Source organism: Patagioenas fasciata, chromosome 3, assembly GCF_037038585.1.
Source record: "Patagioenas fasciata isolate bPatFas1 chromosome 3, bPatFas1.hap1, whole genome shotgun sequence".
Taxonomy (NCBI): domain Eukaryota; kingdom Metazoa; phylum Chordata; class Aves; order Columbiformes; family Columbidae; genus Patagioenas; species Patagioenas fasciata.
Genome location: NC_092522.1, coordinates 112,372,309 through 112,398,078, shown reverse-complemented (window position 1 = coordinate 112,398,078; position 25,770 = coordinate 112,372,309). Strand labels below are relative to the sequence as shown.

Genomic DNA, 25,770 nt, shown 5'->3' with positions numbered 1-25,770 from the left:
AGCACTGTGAGATGGAAAGTGCCTTTTGAAAACATTTTAAGAACTGATTAAGAGCTCGCTCATCATTCACAGAATGTGTTAGTAACTGCAACTAGTAGCAACTTTGCTAAGTAGCAACTTTGCTTCCAACCAACTTGTCAAAGAGGCATTATTGTTAAGAGGGTTCTTTACACAAGCCATAGGTTTTCCTCCCCCTCACCACCTGCATATCTTCATCTATTGGCAAGTGTTGGTGTAACCACAATTATAAAGGGTTTAAGTGTCTCTAGCTTTTACACTTTTCCCTATCTACAAGCAGAGGTGCAATGCAGAAGGGCACGCAATGCTTGGTAAAGTTCACCCTTTGAACCAACCACTCCATTTTTTCCCTTTCTTACATTTATCTAATCTGCTTGAGATGCCCTTATTCTGCTAACCAGCTTAAGTAGGAGACCAGCTGATTGCGTTACAGAGATATTCACATAAGTGACCACAGGCCAATTACCTCTTCAAATAGACCAGGCCCATTTATTTGTATGTGTGATTCCATAAACATGAGAAGTCTGGAGTACAGGTTTGTGTTGCCAGCAGCAATTTTATCTGCTTTCACAGTAGCAAAACAGAACTATACTTAAAGCATAAGAGACCAGGGAAGTCCTGCCTTCAGAGTACACTAAAAGGGGGCCCCAGCTTGCAGTTTGGACGCTGAGTGGCAAACACCATCTGTATCCTTTTCCCTTCCATAAAAGGAACCTTTATAGGAGCGTAAAAGAAAACAAAAGAAGATTACTACCAGTAGTTAAAAATACTCAAATTAATAGCTAATCATCCAATAAGAATGTGAATTCTCTCAAGACTTTGTACTAAAACAAATTTAACAAAAATACAAAGCTACTGAACAAGGGTGCTCCAATATCAAGTAATAAATTCAAAAAGGCAAACAAAAATCTCTCCCTACCCCAACTTTAGAGCTATTATTCAAATCTAACGATATGAAAAAAATCCAACAAACCCTTCAAGCTAGAATTTTTATTTTGCTCATGTTTCTCATGTCTCCCACTTTCGGTCAGAAAAGCTGAGGCACAGCAAGCATGCCTATGTGGGATTTGCTTACAGAGTTCTAAAGCCAGTAAATTGAGATAAATACTGCTGGGGGCACTTAGAAAAGCCGAATTTCTTCTGCTGTTTTCAGTCAGCCAGCCCTAGAAATCAACACTGAGAAGAAAAATAAACAGTTTTGACATGTACAGTAGCAAGAATTAGCGTTGTATCCAGACAAGGAACAAGCCATTTAAAACAGAAGTTAGTGGATTAACCATCCTAACAGCTTAAACTGCGTGTTTATTCAAGCTGTGACAAGAAGTCAGCCAGGGAAGCAAGAGCCCTTCATTGTGAGTTTGTGCTCCACACACACAGTTCTAACAGCTTTAAGTTCTTTTTTTGTTTAAGGAGTTTGTTTGTTTCTAAGCAGAAAAGAATCGGGAGAATATAATTGACCCAGTTGGAAGCAGGAGGCTGGTAGAGGAACAGCCTCTCGAGCCCTACGTGAGACATCAGCACCATCAAGAGGCAACCAGTGGTTAGTCACCTACCACAAAAATCACATTGGAACATCCGCCTCCCTCAATCACATACATGTATTATGCATATTCCAAACAGCCTACAAGTGTATACACATGTATGTATAAACACATTGATTAGGTACTTAATTTCAAGGGTAATTGTTTGGGTTATTTTTAATATCACTTGGAATATTCCCATTGACGAGATACACAACATCACCCAGTCCTAAGAAATTCTGTTCTTACACGTTTGTTGTCATTACTTTTCAATGCAAAAACATCTTAATAACTTGAGTATGGATGTGAAAGCAAGTCAGCGCTTGGTTTCATGAAAGGTAGTTAAAGCTTTTAACTGCAATCATGCCTATCTAGCTATATATGGCTTATCACTTCACATTACTAGGTGTAATGGCATGTGGATTCTGAAATAAAAATAAGACAGTGAACATCCAATGACTTAATGCCAGGGACAACTGTCTGAACTTAATTTGGTATAATTCCATTTACTTTTTTTTTTTTTTAATAAACTTTCTTGCTTTCTGGAAAAATGTGATGTTTTCCAGAAAGTTCATGTTTAGAGTACCTTAAGACGGCAATAACTTAAAAGTAATATAAAAACCCCAGATCACATCCCTCAAAACAGTTTCAAGTAGTTTATGTGCTATCTCACCTAAATATTTTTCCCAGAGATCATTAGGGCACCAGGGATTTTCTGTTGTTCAGCACAAGACACAGTTCAGTTCTTGACATGTCAGCCAAGCCTTAAAGGTTCCCAACGAGAAACTCCCCCCCCCCCACCTCCCTCATGCTGCTATGTTTGAAGGCATATCGACACAGTCCCCCTGAAAACAACTATACATTAGGCCATTTTAGTAATTTCAGCTCCTACATCAAGGAAATACAAATTTTAAAGAAGTATTGTTATGTTATACACCTAAAGCGATTTTCATTTTGAGGAATGAAAAGAAGTCATGTTCAACAGCCGTAATTTGTACTCATTCACTGAAATGTGGATCCCCACCAGCTAATCTTGAAAGATAACAGCGCTTTGAACATGTAGCAGATTTAGAATAAACGTTACACTCTAACAAAAAGATCAATGCTGGTAATATTTTGATTCCACGTACCTAACATTTCCTCCCGATTTAAAAGTGATCCCCAATTAAATATATAACATGCACACTTCAAACTAGATGGAATTGTTTTAACTCTCAACTTCAATATGCAAACATGTATGCTCTGTTTTCTCCTCTATCTAGAATTATTGTAGGCACTGCAATAAATTGATTTGAATGGATTTAAGGCCAGCAGATTTCATTACTCTTGTCCAACAAGAGAAGACCAATACAACAAACGGCAGAACTTTCTCTTACCAAGTTCTAATGACAAGCATTGTGTGCCTTTCCCTTTCCCTCTCAAAGTATATAAAAGGTATTAAAGAAAGGATTCCACAGTGACTAGTTGATGATCAGATAACACCAGTCACAGTAAATCTAATACTTACATTTGTTTAACTTGATGAGAAACCTATATATTTTATTATAATAGCTAGGACTCTGTCTGCCCCCTCCAGGCAACACCAGACAAAAAAAATGCACAACCTGAATTTAATCTAGTTCTCATGGTTTTCTACAAAGGGGACTAAATCCAAATGTTTTGTGACTAGAAGTTTTTATGAGGAAGGCAAAAAGTTATTTTCATTCTGCATTGTCAGGCATTTCCAATGACTTTTGATAGTTAGGTGACAATTTGCGGGCAAAGTCACTGAAGTTTTTAAATATCATTAGAGGAGTCAGTAGAGAAAAAAGGAAGCTAAAAACCCAAACCGAATCAGACCACAGCAACTTCATCTGAACAAATTCAACCTGCCTGAAAACAGCACAAAAGGCATTAAGTACTTCAACTTACATGGGTGCATGAAAAACCTTCAACACAAGTGTGTTAATTCCCTCTGAACTTGGAGTATTGTAGAATTATTTTAGAAATTTAAGACACATGAACTTTGAGAAGTCAAGTAGTATAGAGCCAAAATGTAGTTATCACCCTAGATTGAAGGTTTTATGATAATCAATAGCTTCAAATACATATTTCAGGAAGTGTTGTTTTGTTTTTTTTTTTTTCAATATCTTAAATATAAACAGCTGTGCAAATGTGGATGCATCTTTAAAATGCTCAGTATGAAAAATTACAGTACACAGCTAGTTAAGTAAATTTTACATGTATTCGGCATAAAATTAAACTCTCCTTCTTCCAGATTTGCTTAACTATATTTGTATTTTCAATAATGCAAGAGTGATCCTGCAAATTAATCCTCAAGGCAAGGTAAAAGAAGGGAAAAAGAAACTCAAACAGTTCATCTTTTGACTTTTTTATTTATTAAGACAATAGCTAACACAGAGTTAACAATGCTGAACACACTGTTCATCATGCAAGATGTATATTTCATTTTAATTCTTTCTAACTACTGCTACTCAGAGATGGTATGGGATTTTTGTATTTGCAGGGCAGAGCATTTATTAACTCAAGCTTGTCTCAAGTGTGGCACAATCAGAATGTTCTGAACAGCTGGTTAGGAAGATAGCCAAGATGTAAGAAAGACGTCTGAGCCTCCTTTTCAAGGGCAGCCAACTCTTGTACTGTAGGTGCCAGAATATCCACATGGCCTTTATACAGTCCACCTGCCAAAACAGACCCAATCTAAATGATGTGTTCAAGGCCATTTTTCAGCAGAACTGATAATGCTCAGTGACAGTCATTCAGAAAGTTAAAGTAACTTTGTTAACTTGTTAAAAAAAAAAAAAAACACAAAACAGAAACACAGGCATACACACACTTTAGCCACTTGCAACCCATAGGCTGCATGTAACAAATGCAGAACACAGCAAAGAACTAGCAGAGTTTTTTTGATCTATCGTTCTGTAGTTACACAGCAGACAATCAGGAAACTGAGCATTGCACAGCAAGGTAATTCAAGAGTAGTTCATTACTCACCACCCAGAGCTCTTTTCTGCCCATATGTAACTTTACCATCAAAATCATCTACTGGTACTTTTATATCTGGTTCAACTTGGGCAATAGTGCAGTTTAAGTGTTCTTCAATCTCCCCCAGCAACTAAAAAAAAAAAGCCTTGAGGTACTCTTATAACCTAAGACTTCTGAACAATCACATTCAAGTAGTTCCAACAGGAACTATATGCAGAAAACAACTTCATTACAGACACCAAAGACTGAAACTTTTTTTGCTCAAATGGACTACACAAGTTTATTTCCAACAATGTTTTTACATTACCTAAAAACATTTAACATACTATCCTAATTATGTGAGTGTATTTTATTATAAAGAGCTCACAGTCCATGTTTGTTTTATCACAGATATTTCATTTATCCTTCTTTAATGTAGAAAGCAGGGAAGCACTGTGAATTTAACAAGTATTCATAGTTGGTACTTAAGCAACACACTATTTCCAAGTTAGAGGAATAACCATTTTAAGTTACTTAAGAGTTTTGTAAGAAACCATTTAAAAAAAAATGCATAAACTACCAACTTGTAACTCTTAATAGCATTTCATCAGGATGACTTTCAAGAAGCTTAAAATAAGACTCCAATAGAATTGGCTAGGGATATTAAAATAAGCTTTTATAATTAAAGAAATCACTTATTTTTTCCCTAACTTGCAAAGTTTGATTCCATTTGAAGAAGAAATGAGAAAAGGTTATAAAGACACCAAAATTAGCTTTGTACTTCAGCAACACAGCTAAAACATGAACTATATCCCACAGTCTTCTGGGAAATTAGAACATTCTGGTTCACCAAAACATTTACCTGCATCTCATTGTACCATATGGTACAACCTCCTTCTTCCTTCAGTCTAGTATTATAACACCCTTTTCCACGACTACTGCATACATGATACCAAACCTAGAAATAAAGGAAAACAACTTCTAAATTTTGTAAGATGGTTTGGTACCTTGATTTTGATTAATTATAGCATGAAAAAGAACTCATATATTTATTTAAATTCCTTTTCAATTAAGCAAGAACGAACAAGCAATTTTCCAATGCAGGATATTAAAGTCAGACATCAGCTGCAGACAGAACCTCAGTAAATAATGTCTGTTCAATTTTGCTTTGGAGTCTAATTACCTTTTCCTTCTCTTTTGCCACAAGAGAGATTGCCAAACCCATCCTGAAAAATTAGGGGAGAAGGGAAAGAGAGAAAAATGTACTTCAGTAACTGTTGCCAACTTATGAAACAACAACAAAATATCAAGAAAACTACTCTGAATATGCACATACCTCTCAGCTCTGCCAACTCTCCCAATCCGATGAACATAGTTCTGTTTTTCATCAGGGAGTGTGACATTGATAACTGTATAAGACACAATCCATAGAGAATACAAGATTTTTTTTTTAAATATACGAGCTAAGGTCACAGACCAGACACCTAAAATAAATGTGATTTTGATTGCTGCAATCTTTCTCCTTGGCCCATATGCATACTTTATGTTACAGCAGTAACAGGTATTATTAGCCGCAATACCTACACTTAAGGTTTCCACCATAAAACTGCTTCCTCTATGATTACATTTTGACAAAAACAGAAAAACAAATGAAGAATTCCCAGCAATGTAAAACATCATCATGTATTTCAGAAGGTATGGTGAACAATCAAATTAAAGTTGCCCAGTTGAAGCCTTTAACATCTACAACTTTTTAAAATGATGCTGTAAGTCATATACCTGTTTTAAATAGTTGACAGGACTGCAAATATAGTGAAACTGTATGCAATTCAATAGCTTAGTTTAAAAATTAAGTCTTACCATATGGAACACCATGAATATCAATTCCTCTAGCAGCAACATCTGTGCAGATCAGGAAACGGACATCGCCTCTCTACAAAAACAAAGTTGTAAGTAAGTGTTGTGCTAAATAAACCAAACAAAATCCCAGGCAAACAGACAGTAGTCTTTTGCATTTACATCACCTGGAAGTGCCTCTGTACATTTAGGAACACTTCAAATAAAGCCTTTCCACAGTCGAATTGTGCTTTTTGAGCATCAACTGGTCGGTCAATTTACATCCCTATTTCCTTCCTCAACAGTATAAAGCAAATATAAACTGATGAATCGCTTAATCAAAAGCAAACTGTGTAATATTTAAATAATTTTTTTTTTAATGTTCAGAAACCAAAGACTTTAAAATACAATGTAATCTGTTACTGAGCTTAAATTTAGGTTTAATTTATAAGTAAGCCCACCTATACTCTCAATGAAAACTCAAAGGTCATACTGACAGTATAGATTTCCACCTACAGAAATCGTGCCTCACAGAATTTTAGGAAGTGAGTCATAGAGCATTAAAACACAGTTTAATTTAAATGAAGAACTAGCAACACAAATTAACATGATTTCAGATATCGGGAAGTAAGGGAAAAGGCTTCAAGAATGTGCTGCATCACCTTAAATCTTTCCAGGTTTTGCTTTCTTTCTTGAGGTTTTCTGTCACCATGCAGACAGACACATGAGAACTGATGTCCCTTCCTGTCAGGGCCTGAAAGAGTTGCTATGCATTAATAACATCATATATAATTTATAACACAACACCATAAAGAACCAGAAAAAAAGTACATTTTATGGGCAAAAGTAATCTCAGGGGAATTTAACTTAATTTATTACCAATTACCATAAACTTGTTAGCGATAGAGGCACTGGGGAAAACAAGACAAAATTAAACAAACACCTTTCCTTCCTCCTCCCCAGAAGCGTGTGCAGGCATGTCTCCTCACTCCTTCCTAAACTCCTCTGTTTTTTCTACGTGTGTCTTCACCTTTCTCCTCACACGTCCACTTTCAGTGTCCTCCTGTGTTCTCTCTCACATTTCTCCTTTCACATCTCCTCATGTGTGAACTTTCATACACATTTCCTCCTGTGTCTCCTGTCCCCAGCAACTATCACTTTTTCTTATACGCATTTCTGTGGAGACACCACAGGCTCCTCTCATTGGTTTAAGTTTTGGTGCACAATGGGCTATGTCCAGCCATTTCAGAGCTGTCTGGAACAGGTACAGGTCATTTCATTGCCCCCGCCCACAAAGGGCACCCCTGCAACTCCTTCCTACCATAGCCCTGACTTTTATGTCTAGTCAGTCTGTCAAAAAACTTAAGCACAATTTTATTTGTGTGGTGTCCAAACATCAATGACCTCTACCATACAATTTTGGCTTAGAAATAATCAGAAAAGCGAGCAGAATAAGGTTTTTCAGAAAAATATTACCTCCGCCCTGTTGGATGAAGTACTGCTCCATATTATCACAATCTATTTTAGTCCTGCAGAAAATAATGGCTTGGTCCATCTTGTGTTCTTTGATTGCCCGAACGGTGTACTCTCCTTTTAGAATTTTAATAGCTTCAGACCACATTTCTAAGTAAAAATAAAGATGTTATTTCACTCAAATTGTTTAATAATATGAAGAGACTTTGAACAGCATACATTTCAAGTTTTCCTCTAGCCTTTTAGTAGACAGTTGAGCTTTCATTTGCAGAGCAAGTGAGATACACCTTCAGTTTTCTCACCATGCACCCCCTGCTCCAAGGTAATCTAATACAGAAAGAACAAAACTACTCAAGAGTTTCAGGTTACTCAAACACACCAAACACATTGTTTATATACCTACAAAATACATATTAAAGTCTTTTTTTCTCTCCCATAATTACAGAAACACAGTTCTCTTCACAACTACAAAAATGCAGAAAGAAAATTTTGGAGGAACATGACTCAAGGCCGATATCTACTATAATTTAGCTTTACTTCGTAACATTTACAGGATTATTTCACACGCTATTACTTAACTAGTGTTGCCAATTACCTGGAGTGTTAGCACCAGGTCGTGTATTGTCTTTTGCATGTACTTCATCAGTCTAGAAAAAGCAAACAAACAAATAAATCCTCCAAGTCATTATTAGTCCATAATTCAGAAAGGAAATATTTCACTCTATTAACTTAAAACTAGCAAGAAATGGAAAGCTTGAAAGTAATCTTAGCATTCTGTTCTCCCATCAAATTAGCTAATCTACCTTTAGCTAAAGTCTTGAGTATAAGCACAAAACTTGTTCATAATAAAAGACAATAAAATAATTTATGTAGACACTGGATAGAAATCAACTGTAAACAAAGTGATGAATAAAGCCAACCAACCAAAAAACCCCAAACAAACAAACACTAAACTGAAAACAATGTACTATAAACACAGCAAAATCATACAACAGTTGTTTCTTATTATTTTCCCTATGCTAGGCTGAATCAGATATAAACCTAAAACCCAAGAGAAATAAATTAATGCTAAGGCTTAATGAAGAGGCTTCAACAGACCAAACAAAAGGATGTTCCAGAAATAAAGAGGGGTTAAAAAAATATATTGATTGCAACTGTGTAAGAGGTGCTGAGAATTAGTTACAGTGCCAGACAATTCAGAACTTGAAAATTAACACCTTCAACAACAACCACCACCATCTCACATGAATAGGTGTCAGGTTAATGTAGAATTTAAACTTGGGTCTCAAATGTAGTTAAAGTTTTAATTGCTCATCTCACACAGGTTTGAGACAAAACTACTTCAGAGAATGATCTATGTTGGAAGGTTTACTTCTTCCCAATCAACCAGAAAAGACAGGTACTAACTACAGTTAGGCCACAGACCATTAGCTGTGAAAAAACAGCACAGAGCCACTGTTCTCTACTACAAATCAGAATGTTGCTCTATCAAGATCTTCCTCAACCACGTTTGTAAGACTGAGCCATTCAGAAGTGGTGTTATGACATCAACATCACGATGCTGACTACCGTGGAGAACAAAGAAAAAAACATAAATAAATTAAGATACACTAAGCTGTTTCAATAGTTGACAAAGATCCTACAACATTAGACCCCAATTCTGAAGGTTAAAGAAGTAAAAGTGGACAAATAATCTGAATTTTCTCCTACAGACCACTTACTCTGATATGATTCTTGCCAAGTCTTTCCCAGAGTTTGTCAGTTTTTGGATTTACAGGCACAACGACATGGTGTACAGTTTCAGGGACAGAATCTTCTCCTTTCAAATCAACCCAGGTGGGAAAATGCATGATCTTTTCAGACAGTTTTTTCACATCAAAAGAATGTAGTGTTGCAGAACACACAATCACCTGAAAAGAAAAAAGCCGTATGGATATCATTGAAGATCAGATTCTCCCACCAAAAACCGTCAGGACAGAACCAGAAGAACGTTATGTAGTTTAACAGCATAATGTAGCACAACAGAAGGACACCCTGACTGGCTTTCCTCATCACAGGAATCACCCAGATGACAAGAGTCAAAATACAAAATAAATAACTATTCTCTTACAAAAATCAACCATTTAAGAGGAAGAAAGCAGCATTACTGAGAGCTGATGAATCAAGAGTATTAAACCATGAGAAATCGTAACGTATGTCGTCACTTATTTTTCAGATATGTTTATATCTAAATAACTCAAATACTGCCAAATACTGGGCTTTAGGATATAGGATCCTATAAAATACATATGCACAGGTAATCACTGAATGCAACTGAAGTGTTAGTTTTGGACAAGAGGTATAACAAACTCTACTTAAATAAGCTTGTTCCACACTGTGTAATAGTCAACAACTGAAAGCAGTGCACACCACATACACACACAAAAATCCCAAACCCAAAACCACAAACAAATTTTATACCTGAAGTCTCTTTCCATCTGAAGTTATCTGAGGAATTTGACTGTGGATCCTGTTTATGAAATCTGAATAACCTTGGAGGAGAAGGCCATCCTACATGGGAATAAAAGAAATAAAGCTGCAATTCTTATTTCTCATTTCTCAGTCTATACACACTTGAGTTAAATAAGCAATACACTTGTAATCTCAGAAGTTCTCTTTTTTAGTTAGCTGGACAGATCAATGTCTGGCTGGGATATTATTACTAAGGAGTTAAAAGAAAAAGTAAAAATTTGGAGCATTTACAAGTACAGCTGCTGTGCTTCACAAGAAATTGAACATCTGTCTCAGCAGCTTCTCCTAAATAATACCCCAAGGCATTTCATCTTCGTGGATATTCAGTTGTACTATAACAGATCAGAGAGATGGGCACTCATTTCACAGCATACTGACTACAACATTCATTAGCTTCAAGACCTGCTGGGAAATCAAAAATGCTTCTCTTGCCTTTGTCCTTTCATGTTCCCTGTACAGCGACAGGGAGAGACTTCACTATCTTGTGAATACAGCCTGAAATAGATTTCTCTATCAGAAAAAATTCAAACAGCTTTACCAGAGCAGCTATGAGGGAAAAAACACCCATAGGTTACTATAGCTACAACCAAAATTAATCTGGAACAGCGTATAGGTAGCTAATTGTTCCACTGAAGTACCAAATGCTATAGAACAATGATGCTTCACTGACTCTTTTAGGAAATGTCATACTGCATTCAAGAACAGAACTTAAGTATCACTCAGTTCTCTACATACAGCTTCATCCAGAACCAGGAATCTAACTTGAGATAAATTAAGCTTTCCCGTTGAGACCAGGTCATCCAGTCTTCCAGGAGTTCCAACGACGATATCCACCTATGAAATACATAAGGCTATGAACTGGTCCCATAACTAACTAGAGGCATTACCATCTTTATATGAATTTAGGACTGAGACAATTATCAGTATGATGCCCTATGTCCTATTAATTATAACTTCATAGAAACCTAGAGTAATTTGCATTAGAGGGTTCTTCTGAAGTCATCTGGTCTCCACTCCCACCATCATATGCAAATCAAAGGCTATTTCCAAGTTGCTTTAGGCAGCTGCCCAAGAAAATTTTCAGTTCCCACAACTTCCCTGGGCAACTTGCATTTCAGTTCTATGACCATTTTATCAGCAGAATCTGCTTTAGGTAGGAAGCCTTCCCTTATTTTGGGAAGTGTTGTGATGCTGTTCCCTCCTCCCCTCCCCTGCCTTCCAGTCTGTGAAACTTTGTTATCTGAAGCCCAACAAACAGATTCATTTTTAAATGGGGATAAAATGGGCTAAAAATTACACCTTCATTTTAAAATTTTCAGAAGTACTCAGGTTTCAACAGAATTTGACTAAGCACTATAAGCTTAGTCAATTGACAGCTGTCATGGATGTAAAGCAACAAATGCTAGACCAGTGCAAGATGAGCTTGCTATCAACTGTATAATTTCTTTTTATCAGGCTTACAGGAGTTACGAGAAGCACTGTTAGTACCTCTAGCAACAACATGTTATTCAGAACTCAAATCATATGAACAAAAATGCAACTTACTCCTTGTTCCAGTATAGAGAGCTGATCTCTTGCAGCAACCCCACCAATAATCAACAGTTCCCTAAAATTACATCAACATATTTTAATTTTTGCTAGTTTACTATATTCAGAAGATACATTGAACATCTGACTGAAGATTGATTATTTTATTAGTAGCTGATGATTAACAGCTCTGAACAGTAACTTTAAAAATAAAAGAATAGGAAAAAAAATATTTTAAAATTAATCCCTTCGTATGTAGTGTACCATATATTATTCAAGTGAAAGTTTTGTTACCAAATTGTATTTGAATTTGATTACTTTATCATTATTGTACTAAACACATTAACACCTTAACCAATTTCATCTAAAAAAGAATCTGTTCCCTAAAAAAAAGTCTCAAGCCTAAGTTAGTTTAATCGACTTGTGTTCTTGAAAGCTAAAAATGCAAATAACAGTAAACTAAGTGAATCTTACATTATAGCTTGCCTCTCCCCGCTGCTACTCCCCTGCAATTCCAGTGAAAGCACTCTCATAAATTGATTGCAGTTTGGAATATGGAGACATTTAAGATTCGTAAGCACAGTCAAAAGAGAAAAATCTTTACAGCAAAGCATGTTGTAGACAATTCACTTTTCAGAACTGCATCCCCATGCTTATCACTGTAACATCTGTCCTGTGAGCACACTAATGTAAACAGAGCAGACCTTGTACATAACTATTCGTTGGAGATGAAAACCAAACAAAACTAGGGTAGGGGGAGGAGGTGGGACAAGAAGATGGTCAGAAAAGTAAAGCAGTAGGCAGAAGATGTGCTTTTCTTGATTAAAACATTAAGTATAATACACCTTAGGTAATCTCCAGAAAAAAAAAAAAAAGATTTGTCATAGCAGAGAGATGTAGTCCATCAATATAACACATCAAAAAATCCCTAACTGGTCTAACTGTAGCTGAAAAGTCAGAAGGTTGGTTGGTAGCAGATATTACTGAGGCGATTATCAGCACCACTGCAGATTAAGGTCCACTTAGCTATGAAGTGGAACACCGCTCTTCCCTTGCAAAGTTATTTCCACAGACAATACCACAAATACACTTAGAACAGATGCACTGCTACCTTAATTTGGGATTATCGACATATTTTTTGAACTGCTTCACGTTGTTCAAAGTTTGTTCTGCCAGCTCTCTTGATGGTTCTACAATCAATGCTTTTGGAGCATTTGGAAGGTTCTGTGTTTGAACCACTTGGGCATTTCCTAATTGAAAAAAAAAAAAAAGCATCATTAAGACAAGCTACATTCCTATCCTGGAGTTTTTTTACTAGAAACAAACTTGGACTGTTTACTAATAATCTAAAAACCTCATGATTCTAAATGCTCCATTAAAGGGCAATATTATCACTCATTCAACTATGCATACTTCCATCTTAATATTCAGAGATTACAAGTGAATCTTGGTATATTGGCTATGCAGTATAATTAATTTCAGTGCAGACCTTAAACACACACACACACTTATTTCTAAGACGATATTGTTGAGTAACTTGGCTGAGCTTCTCTTTTTATCTGATGCAATTCTCATTTCAAAATATTAGACTATTTCCAGTTTAAGATTAAGAATGTTTGGAATACTTTAAAAAAGCACTGATGTTGCTATCAGTAAAATAATTGTATGAACTTGAGTACAGCAGGAATTAAGCAATTAAAGTTATCAAAAATGCTCTATAACACAATCTGAAAATAGAACTGAGAGAAGTTTAAAAATCTAACCTACCTGAGTGTTGTGATTTCACAACATTACCATCAGGAGCCTTGCAAAGACCAATATAGCCATCTTTTGGCGGAAACTTGAAATCTTCTTCACCAAAATTAAATTTCAATTCAGCATTCTAGATTTCAACAAAGTTGTGTCAGAGACAGATTTAAGAGACCACGTAATATGAGAAACAATTCCATAATTTATTTCCCTATGAGAAGCCAGCTAGACAATGAGAAGGTGCTGTTTTCTCCCATCTTACACATTCCTCTTCGCCAAGTAATTTAAAACCTGCCAGACATGTTGTGCATGACTCCAGCTCTTAAAAATCTTCTTCTGCATCAAAACATTCCCACATTTACAGATACATGGAAACTTTTTTGACTTGTACATTTCTCTGACCACCAAAATGTTTTGCTAAAACCTTCAGTCAGTAAGAGATCTTCCCAGAGAGACTAACTCCAGAAAGACACAAACCACTACACTACTATAATACTGAGAATAAACAAAGCGGGAATTTTGGCACTTTCAAGTTACTTGCTTATAACCCTTGAATCATAGTGTATTGAAGTTCAAGACAGGCAAGACAGCACTGGTATTAGGAATTACTTATCCATGCTATTCTACTCTTACATTCAAGTTTAAGTATTTAAATTTGAACTTAAATATTCAATATGTAACTGGAACAGTACTAGTCAAAGCTAACAGACTGTGGTGACCACTCCAGTAGTGAAATACTGGGAGATCAAAGGAAACAGAGTGTACAAGCACAACCACAGTAACTGTGGGTCACTATGCAAGTTTATACATAAGAATTAGTTACCAAAACTAGAACAATTTTCACGATCTTACACATCTGTGATACTTCTAAGTTACCTTTAGCACACAAGCTGCAAAAAGCGCCTGGTTCCTTATGTGTGGTGGGATTTCAAATGCAAGGCCAAGGTCCTTCCCTGAAAGCAGCATTACTTCAGTGAGATTCTGCATGCGTGTGCATCCTTCTCCCTGCCCTTCCCCCAGTACAAACATCCCAATAAAATTCCAAAAAAGAAAGTGAATAAAACTTACCATTTTTGGAAAATTTTATTTGTCCTTTATCTATGTCTAGATAACACCCAATTGTATCATGCATAGTGAATTCCTGTAACAAAAAGAAATTTGTGAAGCTGAGAGATTTAAGTGTTCAGTGAACTGAGAAAACTAGCATTCTGTCAACTTTTACAGTTTTACCACTTCTCCCTACTAAATGCTGTTTTTTTGAGAGAAGCAAGTTAAATTTACTCCAATAATACTGCTGTAAATATCATGCATATTTTTATTTGATTAGAAACCTTCAGTGAACTGCCCAATTTATCTTTGATATTTAAGCATTTATTGCTGCTTTAAATTTACTTTAAAGTCAAACACTTTGACAACGATAAATTTAAGTCATTTACCTGGAAGTACTCTGCATTATGGAAAAGTGCATTAATCATGCATTTATTAGCCAATGTAATCTAAGCTTAGAGCACAAAAGATGGTAACAGAAAACTACATTTAAACTATACCAAAAAACTAACTTTCGCAGGAGGTACTACATGCATTTTACGCATACTTAAGTACTTCATTTGAATATGCTGAAATCGGTTGATTGTAAATGTATTCAATATAATCTGTATATTATACAGTGCATCTGATTCAACAGCTCAGAAGTCACTATTATAAAAAAAAAACTACAACAGTCATAAAAGTTGCGATTTTTGTGGCACTGAGAGTTCATTAATATCACAAACACATTTGAGTTTCTGCTGTATTATTCATATTTATATAAATTATGCTTAAACATCTGAACTCTTGACTGGCACACTACACAAAAAACACCAGAGGTATTCCTAGTAGACGCTTTTAGAAGTGTACATTAAAGTAACAGTTCCAATGGTAAACCCAACTCAACAGCCAGAAGTTGTTTCTTCTCATATTTAAGTGAAACCTCCTGTGTTCCAGTTTGTGCCCATTGCTCCTTGTCCTATCATTGGTTGTCACCGAGAAGAGCCTGGTTCCATCCTCATGACACTCACCCTTTACATATTTATAAAGATTAATAAGGTCACCCCTCAGCCTCCTCCAAGCTAAAGAGACTCAGCTCCCTCAGCCTTTCGTCATACAGGAGATACTCCACTCCCTTAATCATCTTTGTGGCTCTGTGCTGGACTCTCTCCAGCAGTTCCCTGTCCTTCTTGAACTGAGGGGGCCAGAACTGGACACAATATTCCAGGTGTGGTCTCACCAGGGCAGAGTAGAGGGGGGGGAGAACCTCTCTTGACCTACTAACCACACTTGCCCTTGTTGTATTTCATTAAATTTTTCCCTGCCCAACTCTGCAGCCTGTCCAGGTCTTGCTGGATGGCAGCACAGCCTTCTCGTATGTCAGTCACTCCTCCCAGCTTGGTACCATCAACAATCTTGCTGACAATACACTCTATTCCCTCATCCAAATCATTGATGAATATATTGAATAGTACTAGTCCCAGTACTGACCCCTGAGGCACTCCACTAGACACAGGCCTCCAACTGGACTCTGCCCCACTGACCACGACTCTCTGGCTTCTTTCCTTCAGCCAGTTCACAGTCCAGCTCACTACCCAATCGTCCAGTCCACACTTCCTCAGTTTAGCAGCGAGGATGCTGTGGGAGACTGTGTCAAATGCTTTACCGAAATCAAGATAGACCACATCCACTGCTTTTCCATCATCTCTCCACCTGGTTATGTTCTCATAAAAGGCTATGAGGTTGGTCAAGCATGACTTCCCCCTGGTGAAGTCATGTTGACTGCCCCTAATGACCCTCTAATCCTTGATATGCCTTGAGATGGCATGAAGGATAAGTTGTTCTATCACTTTTCTAGGGATGGAGGTGAGGCTGACCAGTCTGTAGTTACCTGGCTCCTCCTTCTTGCCCTTTTTGAAGACTGGAGTGACATTTGTTTTCCTCCAGTCCTCAGGCACCTCTCCCGTTTCCCAAGACTTGGCAAAGGTGATGGAGAGTGGTCCAGCAATGATCTCAGCCAGCTCCCTCAGCACCCATGGGTGCATCCCATCCCCATCTGGACCCATGGGTTTATGGATGTCCAGATTGCTTAGTTGCTCCCTAACCCAGTCCTCATCAACCAAGGCAAACTCCTCCACTGTCCTTACTTCCTCTGGGGCCTCAGGGGTATAGGGCTCCTCAGGACAGCCTCCCTCCATGATTTATAAACTCTCCTCTTGCACTTGAGCTTACCCAGCAGTTCCCTGTTTAACCACAGAGGTCTCCCAGCTCCCTTCCTTGACTTCCTATGTGTCTAGATGCTCTAATCTTGAGCTTGGTAGAAGCAGTCCCTGAACACTAACCAACTATCTTGGGCCCTTTTACCTTCAAGCAGCCTTGGCCATGGGATTTCCCCCAGCAATTGTCTGAAAAGGCCAGAGTTGGCCCTACTGAAGTCCAGGGTTGCAATTGTGCTTGATATTCTGTTCCTGCCACGCAAGATCCTGAGCTCCACCATCTCATGGTCACTGTAGCCAAGGCAGCCCTCAACCTTTACTGCTTCAATCAGACCCTCCTTTTTAGTGAGGATGAGACCCAGCAGTGCACCTCTCCTAGTTGGCTCCTCCACCATTTGCATCAGGAAGTTATCGTCAATGCACTGGAGGAACCTCCTGGACTGTGGCTGGCTGGCTGAGTAGTCCTTCCAGCAAACATCAGGGAAGTTAAAATCCCCCACTACAACCAGGGCCTGTGACTGTGAGGCTGCTCTCAGCTGTCTGTAGAAGGCCTCATCAACTTCCTCACCCTGATCTGGTGGCCTGTAATAGACACCCACAACAGTATCACCCCTGCCAGCCTGCCCCTTAATTCTCACCCACAGACTCTCAACTCGCTCCTCATCCGCCCCAGACAATACCCAATACATTGTAGTTGCTCTCTCACGTGAAGAACAACTCCACCACCTCACCTGGCTGGCCAGAACACTGAAACAGGCTGCCCAGGGAGGTTGTGGAGTCTCCTTCTCTGAAGACACTCAAAACCCACCTGGACACCTTCCTGTGTAACCTCATCTAGGTGTTCCTGCTCCAGCAGGGGGACTGGACTAGATGATCTTTCGAGGTGCCTTCCAATCCCTAACATTCTGTGATTCAATGAAGTAAAGCATTACTAAATACATCTTACTAACGTTTAAGTATGTGTTTTGATGTACTGGAGAGTTGTGTGATTACTTCTACTTTAACTACCAGTAAACTGGATACAATGCCCTCACTTAGACAATCACCAAGGTGTACAGGCTGCCTGGCATTGTTTGAGCTAATGCTGAAACTAAGTCAAGAAATAAATCTGAGAGATGAGTTCACCTCTAAGCTGTAACACACAGAAAAGGTTTATCTTCTAAACAAAAGTCAATATATTTGCGGTCTAGCCACAATCACACGCCTCAAGCTGACAATTGCTTTTGTTAAACCTGTTAACATGCTCTAATCCAAAAATCCTTCAATATCTCATTGTAGTTTTGTCCAATGACCTCCCCTTAAAAGTTAGCACTATTACAAGAGAGTCGATTGTTACAGCACAGAACCAACATGCAAAACTTTTAAAAACATTTCTACCAATAATCAATTCAAGCTTACCTCACCATAGCTGTCAAATTGCTTGTTGTGAGATTTCTTACCAGTACCACCAAAGCCAAACCCAAACTTATCAGTGCCTGAAGACAAGACAAAACACAGCTTTTTATCTTTTGGATGACAAGTTACGTTTCTTCCTCGTATCAGCAACTGAAACCTCTAACGGTACCATGTAAAAAAATAATACACAGTGCTAACTAAAGACTTCTAGCTTTGATATACCCTAAACTAGTGTTTTTGTACCAGTACATTTATTGCTTTTACTCGTGGCCAGTCATCTTCATTAAAAATTTGAAATAAAAGGGATAAAGTCCCAAGAGACAAGAATCTTTGCCATCACCTGAGCAGATTTCCTCTTAGAGGAAAAGCAACACTTGTACAACAAGTTTTAAATGCCCTGATATTGCTATCCTTCCCAAGGGGCCCATTCTCTGCAAGACTAAAAGAGGATTCCAGCCATTCCATGCAAATACAAAACTGTCTATGGGATTCTTCTTTTGAAGGAAACTCACCCAAATCCAGTGAAGCCTGCATAGTCGACCAACCAACTCTGCACAAGCCTTGGTCATGACAGGAAACTTCATAGTAGTATTTCCCTTTAAAAGACAAAGAAAGGATCTAAACTAACACCTAAATTTCAGTTTAACCAAGGTGATTCAGTTTGGTTACTTCCACGACCATGCAAATCTAATTTCCACCACAACTGAAGAGTGTCACAAAATCCCCTCTTGCGTTAGTGTGAAAAGGTTGTGTGGGTACCTATATATGTAAGGAAGAAACCAATTATCAGAGAACAGCAGGCAAAAGAGAGAAAAAGTACATGCTGAGAGATGTGTGTGAGAGGCTCCAAGTGAGTGATAAGCCACAAAGATCAGTGGTTCTATTGAATGCACAAGAACTGATAAGCTCTGCTGAATCAGTACATGACCACCAGCATGCACTAGTGCCAACAACTGGTTGTGTAACTTGAACCACATCCAACTGGCTGCTATGTACAGACAGATTACAGGATTATCTGTATACCTGATGAAATGAGACCATTCGAGGGTCCTTCTGAACACCCATCTAGAACCTCTGGGGTATCAGTGTGACTCTGCTTTTGAGTAAGGAGCTCTCAATTGGCCTCTCAATCCTTGCTTCTACCATGTAACCATGAAAATTGTGCATGTATCTGTGTGAAGTGTGCAAGGAAACAACTGGAAGTACTGTGTGAGTAGCTATTTCCTCTTAATAACACCTTAATAAAATGTGTTCTAACTAATACTAGCCATGATTCTGTCTCCTCTGACTCAATCTCCTATATGGGAAAAGGTTATTTACAACACAAGGAGAGTAAAACAGAGGTATTTGTCATTCCAAAGTCTTCAGCTAGCAATACATCGAGTAATGGCACACTTGTCCAGACGGTTAATAAGCTTTAAATGCAACCATCTATATTAACAGTGGGTGAGAAGCAGGCATTTCACTTGAAACTTCTAGAAGTCTCTAAAACACATAATTTTGTATTTACCTTTAGTCACGCCTCTAGTTGCTCTGCATCCATGCCATTCTTTTACCTCTCTGCTTTGACAACACAAACCATCTGATCCAATTGCTGAAAATTACAACACAATTTTAGTTAAAGAAAGTCCCTCTCTAACTGTTTTTAAAATAAATTTTCATGCATACTTTCTCCTAGTTAATTATTTTTTTCATCAAGCAAACATTTTAGGTAGCATTAGGACTACTCACCAAAAGCCGATCCTCTATCATACGGGTTCATTTGCCATTTATTGAGAACTAGGTTTGGAAGACAGCAACAGAAAAAGCATTAAACCAACACGACAAGCCTGGAAAACTCAAATCAGAAATTCATATTGGCTCTATAGTGTTTGACTTAATTTTTTGGGGAGCCAGCTTTGTTTCAATGCAATTCATAACATGGTCAAAATGAAGGCCTACAACTTGAAGGAGGGGCACAGATGCATTAGCAAAGGTATTCTATGAAATCTTGGGTTATTCCATTAAGGAGAGCACATATTAAGTTACTGAAAAATACAACTGTAAACAATGAAGACATTTATAAAATAAGCCAAAGTTCCACATAATCAAAATCAAGTTCAGCTAGAAAATATCCAAAGCTACAATAAGAGCAATAAATTTGAAATGTATTTCCTATTTATAATAGCTGATAACAGTATTTCTGTTCCAAGTTTACATTAAGGAATTTTTCAGGGTATCACTTAAAATGTCATTACTGAAGAGGTAAGATACATGCACATACAGCATGTAAAATTTGACTTCATTTTTCATATGCCAAATAACATGCTGCAGTAAAATCCGTAAGTTCTTCAATATATGGATTTTTTATACAATTAGATGGCATTTCAGTTAGGATTACTGACTGTATTTACACAACATTATTTCAAGGAGATTTTTTTTTAAGTTGGCTGTAATGTCACCACTTCATTGTTAGTTATAATGAAGCTAAAAGATAAGAACTTCTGTAACATCTTCAAAGCGGTATTTGTGCAGCTACAGTCGCTTCCCTAAACCTCAATCTATAGATAACACAGACCGGACCTGGTTATCAGCTTTCAAGTTGTAACCTTATTCAAATGGATGTATAATAGACCCTCAAACACTGTGACGACATTATCATGGTTACAATCCATTTTATTTCAGTGGATTCTGGCCCTGTGCATTTCTTGCTCAGTTCAATGTTTACTAGCTCAAAACTGCAGCAACTCAAGATGTTGTTATTCAGCTTCCAAACCTATCTAGGTGCCAAAAGGAATGCAACAGCTTTATTCAGCACAGCGGGATTGAAAGACACACTCCAGTGCTACCCCAGCCACACAAAAATAAGTTTGACCCTAGAAGAGCTTTCTGCTCAAGCTCCTCTAAGAGGCTCAAACCAACTGTGTGGAGTCACTGCTGATGTCTCATCTACCCCTGCAACTGAAAGACTTTTAAACTTTTAAGATGGACGCTACTACCTCTCCACATCTTGCAATGCACTAAACCAGTATGGCTTTCAGAAGAACACTGAAGAGCATGGTGTGGATCAGCCAGCCTTGATCATTACAAAGAGACTGAGTTCAAATGCATCCCACTTCTTTCCATGACTACACCAGTAAATTTATATTCAGTGTTTTATAAAATCTGGGGTGATGGTATTTCAATTACACTATCCTAAAATAAGGAAAAAATACTTATCTAATGCAAGTTAAGCTAACTTTACTTTGGGAGGCGATGGAATTGACATGAATTAACAGTGTTCCAAGCTTGAGAAGCATGACATACAAAAACTTACCTGCCCCACCGGTTTTAATAGTTGCTTTCCCTTTCTTGCCTTCCATCTGGTCCTTCAGCGTTTCATAAACAATCTGGATAACGGGAATGCTAAAAGCCTAAAATGGAAAGTTATTTTCATTCCACAATTTATATGGACATTTCCAGATATAAGGTCAGCCTAGTTTTCAGTTGCAATACTCAGCATCAGAGACACTTTAAAACGTGACTACGCTTGTTTATAAAGACTATTAATGGTACTGCTTAAATGTATATACAACGTACACATGTTCTCTCTGTATATACATGTACACACAAGCACACACATCTCCTCTCACCACTTAAAAACTTTTACTTTCTGCTAATGTAAGTTGGATTACTTACACCAGTTTTTCCACTCCCTGTTTCAGCAGCCTGTAGGAAGAAAAAAATAAGTTTAATCAGGGTTGCAACTTACACTGTAAGGCCTGTTGTACAGTTCCTATTAAATAACTATAAACCAAGTTTACTTTTACTTCTGTATAATACAGAAAATCTTAGAGAATAACGCCATTGCTTCACACAAATTAGATGTGAATACAAACACAGAAAACTTTGACAGTACTTAAAAAAAAAACAAAAAAAAAAGCTCCCAGAGTCCCCCAGAAAAACTATCTGTATTTCTGGAGGCGATACAGAAGATTACAGGAAGCATTACTTTGGTTACAGAATCAAAAACACTGACATCTACAAAGGATATGATGAACACAGATGCTAATCTGCTATCTTCAAGGTTATTGATACTGAAGGATTTGTTTAGGCAGTATCAGTCATGTTCCACGTCAGGTGTTTATGACAAGAAGGACAGTGGCCTAGAAAGAATGAATCCCATCTGCAAGAACAGTTGGAAGCACACCAGGAAGTCAGAGGTTTTTAGCTGAAAAATATACTTTCCTATTGAAAAAAAAACAAGAGACCTGGTCTAACTACGGGTCCTTCTGGAAAGAAGGGAACTGACACACAAACAAGAATTAAGACACAAGCTTTCTAGGATCAGGGCTATCCTGCACACATACCATAAGTACATCGCCACCTCCCAGGATCAGTGGGATGGATTCTGCTTGGATATCCGTAGGCAGACTACAGGAAAGAACACATTAACACAAACTGATGATACCAGTAAAAGAAACTATTTTTGTTTATATATGAACCCAGAAAAAACACGGTCATCTGCAAGATGGGAAATAGCAGGTAAAAGTTATTCTTCCTGACTGGCAGCTAAGGAAGTGAAAAGGATTCAATTTGCAATGAGAATGTGGACCCACAACTGCACCTTGACAGAAAGTGACTAGTGGATTCAGCTGCACCCTGACAAGAGGGCTACATCTCACATTGCTATGCCAGACTACAAAAGAAACAGATCAATTATCTGTTTCCTGTTTTACTTCCTTCAAATGAGTTTCATTTTTAAAGCCACTTGCACATTGGCTATTTAAAACTGCAAAATAAAGATAGCTAAATGTAACCAGCATTTTCAGACAGCCACAGCTAAATAATACCATGCATATGAGAAAAAAAATACATACACGAAGGTTATCCATACTGATAACGTTCTGAACGACAATTCAAAACAAGCTCTGAAGTCAAATATTTTAGCCAAACAAGTAACTAAAACCAGGAAGAATAACTTTTGTGGAAGATTGACAAGCAAACATCAACTTTGAAGAGCACAAATTCAGACCACAGTCTGGAAAACATTTACTAAACTAGCATCAATCATGTGACAGCATTTCATCCAATAATCCCACAACACACACAAAAACCAAAAACAAACAAGAAAATCCCCACATAAACCAAAACAACAACAAAACAAAACAAAACAAACTCAAAAAAAACCCAGAATCAAAGAGGCTTTTATGAAACAAATGACACTGAAGTATAAGCGGTTGTGCATTGCTCGCCCAAGTTTACAACTGCAGTCACAGTTTGTGTGCTTTGGTCATTCACACTAAAAAGAAGTGCATGAGATGCAATGACAGTCAAAGGAAAACACACATCTACTTTGTTTTAATGTGACGACATAGGTATTTTAAGACGCATGTCATATATCGCTGAAAGGCAAACTAGTTTTTGCCGGGCCCAAATGCATTCCTACTTACAGCCAGTCCATCTCCTCCACTGCTTGAGCTATCTCGGGCATAACACCCATTTCTGCAACACAAGGAAAAAGGAACAAGCAGTGTTATTTACCTCAATACAGCCCAAAAGATTTTCAAGTATCAACACTTCTAACTACAGACAAGAACAAAAAAGCATCGGTTTTGGCAACAGCACATGCAGCCTTCTCCACAGAACTCAGGTGATAAATCAGAAATATTCTCCCTCTCACACAAAGAGTTCGACAGCTGTCCCCACTTATAGCAGAGTAAGTCAGGAATATACTAGGCACAGGAGCAGGTGCTGATACAGCAGCAAATCAAACACACTGGGAACTGAGTACCATTTCAAGGGCAAGGCACTTATCTCTGCACATTGAAGGGCAATGCCTACACAAACAACAGGGAAGACTTTCCTTCCCTGACTCTCTCTACAGCTGAGAGTTTTCAAATAACAGAAAAAAACCTGCATCATATAAGGATTCAAATTTGAGAAAGCCAAGTTTCTTTTCAGCCAGTCTTGCCTTACATGCTCACAGCAGATATATTAACTAGACAATGCTTTGATTTTCATACAGTGACTAATCACATCCACCTCTGAAAGGTTTTTTTTCCTTAGAGGCCCCTTCTGGTAAACTCATGCCAAGGTCTGATAGTTGTACTGCAGACACAAGTTAAATATGAAGCCACATAATAATGTTTATACATTGATAAACAAATTCTACTTAAATAAAAAATAATGAGAAACCCGCAGCTATCCAACATGGTAAGAGGAAAGCAAATCTTAACCAACTCAAACAACGGCATTATACCATCAAAACAACAATTTAGCTGCTGTTTGTATTTTTCAGGTGCACAGGGTTACTCTAATAAATCAATTTCTTTAGATATGAATATACACCTTCTTAAATAGAACTTTCACATGCTAGCCTTTACACTGTCACATGCTGGGTTTGACGTATCCCATACACACGTACAGACAGAGGGCTCGGCTGACATTATTGATTTATGCAGCCAAAAAATATTCTTCCATTTGCTATAACACAAATGCTAAAAGAAACATGTTTATTTCTAACATGACTGCAGAAAGGTTTAATATTTTCAGGCTTTAGCCTGTACTCCTAGAAAATCAGACAATCTACATAAGCAAAAAAGCTTTTCTCCGTAGCATGAAAAGTAGCTATTGATTCCAAATTATACATAAATTCCCACATTTTTCCCTTTTTTAATACACTTCAATTTCACATAGTTTAATTCAACATAAAGTACAAGGTTTTAATCAAACAATGACACTGACATTTTCCTCAACTATAACCAAATTAATCCTGCTGTCTAGCACCTAAACTGTAGCTCAATGGAAGAAGATTCAGCATTTTCCCTCATGATTAGACGTTAAAAAAAATCAGTTACAATAAGCAAATTGTAGACCTTATATACATTAAAACTTTACCCTAATGTTGACTGATCGGCCATGTGTGCACATAGGTGCATGGCAGATGCTCAAACAGTGATGTTTCCTCCTTAGAATGCTTCAGCAGTGAACTTTTAGATTACAGTTAAGACTTGAATTTCAAGCCATATCACAGACCAGAGCTGCTCCTATAAAATCCATTTGCTACTCACTGTAATACACAGCACAATCAGAAAGCAGCTGGCCTAAGGAACCATTATGACTTTCATGCAGGTCCGTTTGCCGGATGCTCACACACCAGATACGCGCTAAAACCTGCAAATTCATTTCGATAACCACTGCCGAAGGCCTCCGAAAGCCCTAGGGACCGGCAAGAGCAACGACAACCTCACAGGCCTCTCGACCGTAATCCTGCTACGTGGTAAATCTCAGAACCGGGGCCCGTCCGCCGCGGGGACACCGGGAGCCGCCGGGCCTGGAGGCGATGCCGGTGCTTTGATACCGGCGGCACAACCGACACCCCCCAGCTGCCCCAGCACCACGTACCCGAAAACGCCGCCATCTTCGCACCACGAACGCCGCTACCCAACACCCGCAGAGCGCAAGCGCCGAGTCCGTCCGCAGCTTAATGGCGTCGGGTGGGAGGCAGGAGGCGCCGCGCCGAGCGTTCCGGGCCCAGCGAGGGTACGCAGCCTGCGTGGTCCTACGGCTAATAC

General features: G+C 38.1%; 1 protein-coding gene across 1 annotated transcript; it reads right to left on the bottom strand.

The window, feature by feature from the left end:
* Positions 1–3,893: 3,893 nt before the first annotated feature.
* DDX1 (DEAD-box helicase 1) lies at positions 3,894–25,710 on the bottom strand. Its single transcript, XM_065834885.2, has 26 exons — positions 25,601–25,710; positions 23,647–23,698; positions 22,564–22,627; positions 21,893–21,922; positions 21,531–21,627; positions 19,967–20,014; positions 19,746–19,829; positions 18,748–18,831; positions 18,239–18,315; positions 14,667–14,739; positions 14,475–14,551; positions 13,617–13,731; positions 12,961–13,099; positions 11,868–11,928; positions 11,058–11,156; positions 10,272–10,361; positions 9,533–9,721; positions 8,407–8,458; positions 7,815–7,961; positions 7,001–7,092; positions 6,363–6,435; positions 5,839–5,911; positions 5,686–5,728; positions 5,365–5,460; positions 4,533–4,653; positions 3,894–4,219 (listed from the first exon to the last, which is right to left on the bottom strand). The coding sequence occupies exons 1-26, from the start codon at positions 25,614–25,616 to the stop codon at positions 4,089–4,091; spliced, it is 2,223 nt and encodes a 740-aa protein (XP_065690957.1). The 5' UTR covers positions 25,617–25,710; the 3' UTR covers positions 3,894–4,088.
* Between the last annotated feature and the right edge of the window lie 60 nt (positions 25,711–25,770).